The sequence below is a fragment of the Chelonoidis abingdonii genome, chromosome 1 (genome assembly GCF_003597395.2).
Source record: "Chelonoidis abingdonii isolate Lonesome George chromosome 1, CheloAbing_2.0, whole genome shotgun sequence".
In the NCBI taxonomy this organism is placed as follows: Eukaryota; Metazoa; Chordata; order Testudines; family Testudinidae; genus Chelonoidis; species Chelonoidis abingdonii.
In genome coordinates, this window is record NC_133769.1 from 100,125,918 (window position 1) to 100,133,570 (window position 7,653).

Sequence of the window (7,653 nt, forward strand, 5' to 3'; positions counted from 1 at the left end):
ATGGTTATGCCTAATGACCATGAGTAGCCATACCAAGGGAGGATGACTTTGTAATCTGGTGGTTAGGGTCTCCCTGCAGGATATGGGAGACCCAAATTCAAATCCCTTCTCCACGTTAGGAAGAGGGGGAATTGAACCTGGCTCTCTCACCTCCCAGGTAAATGCCCTCACCCCTGAATGTTATAAATGGGTGAAAGTTATAAGGAGTGCACTTTCTTCTCCTGTTCTGTGAAGCTTTCTAAAGGCCTGAACCAAAACGTGTTGGGTCCAACACCGTGTGTCATGCACCCCAAATGGATTTGTTTTCAATTTTCTGACTTTTTCCTGTGATTGCTATTTTCAGATTTGATTCAAGCCAAACCATCATTTCCCCTGAAACTATCAGCAAAGCATCACATCAGTTATGCACCCAGCTCCACTCCTGACCTGCTGCACTTCCTGCTATTCAAGTCTAGTCCAGCCCCACATCACACCCACAGGTCTTTCGGTGCTTCGCTCTCCTGCCCTGAACTAGCTGCTATTCCTGTCCTGCCCTTGCAGCACCCCCCCTCTGCCAACACGCCCGTGTCCTGGCCAGCAGCAGTCCCTTCTGTTACAACCATGATCTCCTCCTGTCCTCACTCCTGTTGTATGGCTCATCTAACAAGGCAAAGATGGTCATTTTCTATGTACAGCACCTTGCACAATGAGGCACCAGCTAGGTGCAGCTGTAGTAATAAATGATAGCCCATTGCAGTCCTGGGACATCTCCCCCAACAGCTGTCAGTGTACCTCATGCCTGATCTGCAGCTCCTGATAGGGTGACCAGACAGCAAGTGCGAAAAAATCAGGACAGGGAGTGGGGGGTAATAGGAACCTGTATAAGAAAAAGACCAAAAAATTGGGACTGTTCCTATAAAATTGAGACATCTGGTCACCCTAGCTCCTGCTGCTATTCCTGTCCTGAGACCCCCCACCCCAGTCCTGATCTGCAAGCCCCTTGCCATTGCAGCAAGGGAACTGTATTCTGTACCGCCAGGGTGATAATAGTGCTGCTGCAGGCTTAGGCTGGGTTCCTAGGTGTTGCATGTGCACCCTGTAGAGAGGCTGTGGCAGTGAGCTCACCACCGCTTCATCTGTAAGGTGCACTGCAGCACTTCCCACTCGCATGTCTGCAGCAAACCAATGGCAGGGGACCGCAGTGTTGCAAACACCCTGCTCCAAGCGCAGTGGGCAGCTCAGCACTTAAGCTGTCAACTCTGCAAACTCCGTTGGTGTCTTCATCTGCAAAGCCCAGCCTCCCTAGCCACAGCCTGCAGCTGCAGGGCTCTGGGACATGCGGCAACCGGGCCCAGCTCTTACCCTCCCATTCACTTTATTCAAATGCTAGAGAGAGACAATCTGCTAGACCAGAAATTTCTTTCCCTGCTGTGAGATCATTCCCAAGCCCCCCACAGCCAGGAGCAGCCCAGCCATAAAGAGAACTTAGGGAGAAGCTGTGGCCAGCCTGCATGGTCAGTGAGAAAGCACAAAAGCTGGGACAGGAAGTGGTCAGTGTGTATATATAAAGAAATACACTGCGTAATTGTCAAGGAGGGAGAGAGGCAGGAAGATGTGGCCCACCTGACACCATCCCCATGCATGGCCCAGGGCTAAAATAAACAGCACCCCCTGAGCCCTTATAGGTACTCTGTGCCTAGAGATCTCATTGAAGTAGTGTCATCATCCCCATTTCCCAGATGAGAAAACTGAGGGGTGGTCACCCAGTACCCCAGAGCAAAGTTAGGAGCAGAACCCAGGGTTCCTCGCTTGCAATCCAGTGCCCTACAGCCCAGACCATACTTGATCCACAGGGGTTAGACTATAGTCAAACAAGAGTGAGGTTTACGGACAACAGTGGCCAAAGACACCAAGGCAAGGCAACCCCAAGAGGGAGTCTCTGTGCTACTCTGTGGGACCATTGTGACTGCCCCTTCCCTCCCCGACTTCTTAGCCAGATTCCACAGGGATCAAACCCAAATCCCAAGAAGCTGCTAGCTGAGCTTCTGCACTCAAGAGGCCCTAGGTGCAGGGGCAGGAGAGGAAGCCATTGCACAGAGGGTGGAAACCCCCAGCAGGGAGCACTCCTGCCTGGTATGAGATCCATTTAACGAGGCCTCCCTGCCACTCCTGGATTGGGAATGAGGATCCAAACCACCTGTGCACCATGGACTTGGATAGCCACCCTAGCTGGCATTTAATGGTGGGAGTTGGCAGTAGGGACACAGCCCTCGGACCAGCCCCACTATCTGAGAGACACAGGGCTACAGGACGGATGGGGATGGGAAAACCCAACCCTCAAGTTGCAGCCGACCGTTACTGCTACTTCCCAAAACCAACCATCTTCCCAGCCCCCTTGGGAGGCCAGCGGGGCCTCAAAGCACAGCATGTGACAAGGCGCACTGCGGCAGCTGCTGCAGAGGCTCCCACAGAACACCCCAGGGGAAGAGGAAGTGGGGACAGTTACTAGCAGCCAGCCAAGCCGCTTGGCTGCAAACAGCACTTGAACCTGGACTAAGACTGTTCAGTCAGGGGGCTCGACAGTCAGGGTTAACCCCGGCCCAGGGGTTCCTAGCAATCCTCTCCAGGGTGGGAATGCTCAGCCCTGCAGAGCACAGTCCCCTCCTTCCATCCTCCTTCAACCTGGGGAGCAGCAGGGGTGACAGGCAGCTCTTCCTGACATCAGCCTTGCACAGAAAAAGGAATTGAGAAACCGGGGAGGGGCATTCCAGCCCAAAACAGGAGCAGGTACTGCTCCCAGTTCAGTGAGCCAAGACTATGAAATCCAGAGCAGCTCCAGCTAGCCAGCAAGCGGATTCACAGCTCGTTTGCACGGGCATGTGGTTCCTGCAGGGCAGGGCAGTGAACAAAGTCCAGGAGGCTCCTGAGTTTCATGGCTAGGCTACCTGAGCTAGGGTGAGCATCCAGGCCAGGTTTGGGTTTGAACGCAGGTTTGGCTGCTGTAGACAGAGCTCAAGGTGGGTGGAGGGCACCATCCAGCCCCTGCCTCCCCGTCACTGGGGATCCATGCTGTATTTGTCTAGGCTGCAGCGTGCTGACATGGGCAGAGGGAACAGGGACACTTCCAGCACGTTAGTACAGCATTCTCCCCAAGTCTGGCTGCACTGAGAGGAATCCCCACATCAGGGATGGAGGTCTCCCTGGCACCAATGGGAGCACTCACCTTAGCTGGGAGGGCGTAGGGACACTGACAGTGCAGGGGGTGGAGTTTCCATGGCTTACAGGTGTGGGGCTCACTGATGACAGCAGGGGGAGCTCTGCCCAAGTCTGACTCAGGAAACACAGACATCAGGAAAGAACACTCTTTATTTCCCATAAATACAGCAGATTTCGCGCCGGGCGGTTTTTTAAATCCTTTTCCATGTACAGAATTTGCACCGAAAATATATACAAGTCTGTTCGAGAACCAACAAGATCTGCAAAGAAAATCCATACAAAAACCCTGAAAGAGACCAGAAAATAAGATGCAGCAGAGCCCCACCTCATAGAGGCCTTCCCTCCAACCCATCCTCCCACTCCATGCTCTAGCCCCCCACCCCCAGAGCAATTCTGATTCCAAGACAGGAGCACAGCTGGTTGGCCTTTGACACATGGATCAAGCCCTCACTTGTGGGCAAGGTCCCTATGCCAGCACCCTCTCTCCAACGCATCTTGAGGGAGAGGTTTTTCCTACAACATGCAGGTCAGTTGCAAACAGACGGAGCCCTCTCAGCACAGAGCCTGAAACCTGCCTGGGGGTTGGCAGGCGAAGAGGGGTTAGTGCAGCCTGCAAGCTGATCAGCAAGGTGAAGGTGTAGTGAGGAAGGACGCAGCTTGCAGCTCAACATTAAATCCATCCGTTTCCCTCCCTACCGGCATCATGGTCCAACAGATACCAGTTTTATGTCACAGTGATTGAACTGCTGGAATCCCAGATGCACGGAGAAAGACCTGCCCTTATGTCAGTCAGATGGAGCATCACGAGTTTCCCATTTCCCTCCAAAGAGCCCTCTGGAATCTGGGGTCCCTCATCGCTAACCTGCACTGAGTCAGCTCCTCCGGGAACAGTGCCGAGAAATGCCCCCTTCCCCTGTACCAGCATGTGCGGCTCTACCAGCAGGGTTCCCCTTTGAAGTCCTCAGGCAGCTGCCTGCACTCTCTCGGGTGGCAAGTGGGGTGGGGTGGGAGGGACTCCCCTGCTGGCTCATCCTCACAAGAGGAAGGACATAAACCCCCCAAACCAAGGAGTTCAAATGGCGAGATGGAAGAAGGGCTTTCAGCTGCTTCTCACCACAGGCTCCTGCAACAGGTGGGGAGGGGAGGGGAGGGACCTGCGAGTCGGAACAGCCTCATCCAAGCCCAGGGGTGGAGACATGCTTAATACCTGCTCCTCTTCCTCACCATTGCCCAGGGAGGCCACGCTGCTTTCTTGCTAGTCCTCCTCGCATACGGCATGTTGTTCCCCACCCCCATCGTGACCGCTTGCTGCAATGGGACATGGTCTGACAGGGCATGGCCAGTTCCAGACCCCCCTCCCCCTACTTGAGTCAGCGGCTGGGAGCCAGGATGCAGCCTGGGTGCCATGGAACTGAGGAGCTCCCTGCTGGCATTACACAGGCTCGGTGTCACAGAGGAGCCAGCCTCCCCAGCACTGCTTTGCCCCCGGGCGGGAGCCAAGGACTCTGGGAAACCTGCCCCCAGCGGGGACGGATACCTGCTCTGTGGTGAAGGGAGGTCAAGGCCCCTCGCCCAGCCCGTTCAGCCTTGCTCCACACGGTTTCTCGGGGTGATCCCACCGTGGGTTGGGAATCATGATGGGGTGGGGAGAGACGACTCGAGGCTGCAAAGGGGAAGCCCCCAAAGAGTTACCCCCAGAGGTCCCAGAGTGGAGTTTGCTAGGAGTAGGGACTAGATGGGGAGTCTGAAGCAGATCGGGGGTCAGGAGCAGCAAAGGCCCTACATCGGAAGAGAAGGAGGATCCCCGGATTCTGCCCCCGGCCAGGGTTTGTTAGTGTTGCTCTCAGCTGATCATTACGCCTAATGCTGAAGGGTTAGAAGAGAAGCAGGAGGGGAGGCTGGATTAGAAGAGCAGGGAAGATGGTCAGAGCAGCTTCTTGCTCCATCCCAGTCCCCCACCCTGCACTGAGCCGACACCCTCCTTCCCTGGGCTCGGCTCTCATCCGCAGGCCTTCACACACACTGCTGCTGCCCCCTGGCCCCAGTGGCTAGTTTCAGAGTCCACACGCCGGCCCCAGGAGACTCCAGTCCTGCAGGCATGCAGAGTCCTTGGGATTCGGGAACAGCACCCTTCTCTGGCCCTAGAGGCTGCCCCAGGACTCTGGAGGGGGGAACTGGTCCACGTCCCCCATTTCATTGTAGGTTTGCTCCCCCATGGTGAAGGTCAGTTTGTATCGTAGTCTCACTTTCTCCTGGCAAGAGAAGGGAAACGCGATCAGGAGGTGGGGCTGGGGGATATGGTTTGAGACACACACACAGGAGGGCGGAAGGGGCTTGGGAGAGCTGGCGTGAGCATGGGAATGAGAGAGGGAGCTGCAGGTCAGGGAGAGAGGTGCCAGCCCCATCCCAGAGCAGCACAGGGAGATGCTCGCCCCAAGGGGCTCTGAGCAGCAAGGGAGGTGCCCTTACCTTCTGTGGGTTGGCAAGCAGCAGGACTTGGGTGATGGCAGTCGGGTGGACAATGGGGTTAAATGCCGGGAGCTCTGTCCCCGAGGGCGGCTGTAGCTTGACCTTCATCACCTGTGGTGAGAGGCCGGGGCGTCACCGTCTGATACACCCAGAGGAGGGTGACAGGGCCCAGCTGTCTAAATCTGAGCATAGACTCTGCCCCATGAGGGCAGGCATCCCCACCCAGCCACCTGAGTCAGAAACTCCCCAAAGGGCGTTCAGTCACTCCCAGCCCTTGCTACTAGCCTAGCTCTCCCACAGCCCTCCCTGCCCGCTGATCTCAAAGCACTTCCCAGAGGCCAGTGACACATCGTAGCCCTGCTTTACAGAGAGAGATGCTGAGGGGAAGTGACTTGCCAAGGTCACCCAGCAGGTCAGCAGCACAGCTGGGACTAGAGCCTGGACCTCCTGGCCCTCTCCACTGGATCATGCTTGGCCCCTGGACCAGAGATTTCCATCCACCGGGTGCGGAGAAACACAGCTATTAGCAGTGGGGTGGGGAGAAGAGAAGGAATGAACTCAGCCCCCAGCTTGGAGCCCTCCCCACCCCAAATCTGCCTTCACTGCAGTGTGCATAAATAGCCTGAGGATCTGGGGTTTGTGTAGGGGGAAACAGAAACACAACTGTTGCAAGCTCCCAAGATTGGGTCAGGAGCAGTAAGCACCTCCCCAATCCCACCCCCCAAGAGGATCCAGCCTTCTCCTCCCCCAGTCCTGGGGACACTACCTTGGGGACGGCAGACTGAAAGACGATGTTGCGGATGGGCAGCGGGGCTGTGCTGAGCATGGAGATCACTACCACCAGTATGTCAGGCCGCTCGGGCAGAGAGTCTCGGGCAAAGTGGAAGAGGACCCGGAAGCCGTGCTGGTCGTAGACAGTCACCGGGAGGATGCTGCCTGCAGGGAGGGGAGACCAGGGAACAGCATCAGTAGGAGCAGAGAGATGGGCACTGGGTGGAGCCTATCATGTGACATAGATATGGGACTGATGGAAACCCCCAGACGGGACAATCAACCCCATGGGCCCTCCTAGACCCAGTCAGGTGAGGATTCCTTATAACCCTGCCACCCCCAGCCAGCGGTCTCTTCCCCCTCACTCACTGGGTTTGATAGACTCCAGAGGGACTGTGATGTTCGCCAGCGAGATCTCCTGGGGGGACGTGGGAGTGGGGAGCCCCAGCGGGGGCGGCATAGCTCCACCTGGCGTGGGGGTGGTTCTCGGAAGCGCGGCAGGGGCAGGCTGCTCCAAAGGAGGCGGTGAGGGGGCCGCAGGGCTCGAGGAGATGCTCCGGAGCAGGGTGGAGGTGCTACCGGTGGCAGTCACTGAGGTGCCAGAGCTTGTCTTGTTCTGGAGGTCCCGTAATGTGAGCCGGGGGGGCGGCTGCTTCTCCCTAGGGGTGGAAGAGATAAGGGAGCAGGCCATCGGACCAAGCGCATTGCGCTTGGAAGAGGGCAAAGGAAAGGCCGGCTGATCCCGTCCGTTCCTCACTCCCGATCCTGGCCCTGGCTCTTACCATCGGACTTGCTGTGACTCTGGAGGCAGGGACTGTTGTAACAGAGTCTTCCCCAGCAGATCCAGGTCATCCAGGCCACTGGTGACAGAGGAAGGGCCAGGGGCGGGTGTTCCTGCCTCTGCTTTCAGTGCTGGAGCAGTGGTGATGGAGGGCAGGCTGGGCTCACTGCTATCCTGCAATGACAGCCGGAGGGCACTACAGCAAGGGACACACCTAGCGCAACAGCCAGCCTGTGCTTGGGGTTTGTACAACACTGCTCCCCAGCACTCTGTGTGCCGCTGCTACCTGCACAGGTCCTCTGCCCCACACACCGCCCTCCCTCTCTGCCCCACACACCGCCCTCCCCGTCACGTGCGCCGCACCCCCCTCTGCCCCACACACCTCTTTCCCCGTCATTTGAGCCGCACCCCCCTCTGCCCCACACACCGCCCTCCCC

General features: G+C 57.1%; 1 protein-coding gene across 2 annotated transcripts in view; it reads right to left on the reverse strand.

Annotated features, from left to right (window-relative positions):
- Nucleotides 1-3,327: 3,327 nt before the first annotated feature.
- The window catches only part of GGA1 (golgi associated, gamma adaptin ear containing, ARF binding protein 1), a 19,462-nt gene continuing 15,136 nt past the window's right edge, over nucleotides 3,328-7,653 (reverse strand). The window contains exons 13-17 of one of the 2 annotated variants that reach the window (XM_032779161.2): nucleotides 7,218-7,390; nucleotides 6,805-7,094; nucleotides 6,431-6,600; nucleotides 5,665-5,775; nucleotides 3,328-5,447 (exon numbers count right to left, since the gene is read on the reverse strand). In XM_032779161.2, coding sequence (XP_032635052.1) covers nucleotides 5,337-5,447; nucleotides 5,665-5,775; nucleotides 6,431-6,600; nucleotides 6,805-7,094; nucleotides 7,218-7,390 — 855 coding nt within the window. In that variant the 3' untranslated portion in view covers nucleotides 3,328-5,336. The remainder of the gene's footprint in view (nucleotides 5,448-5,664; nucleotides 5,776-6,430; nucleotides 6,601-6,804; nucleotides 7,095-7,217; nucleotides 7,391-7,653) is intronic. The other variant, XM_032779163.2, reaches the window with a different exon arrangement.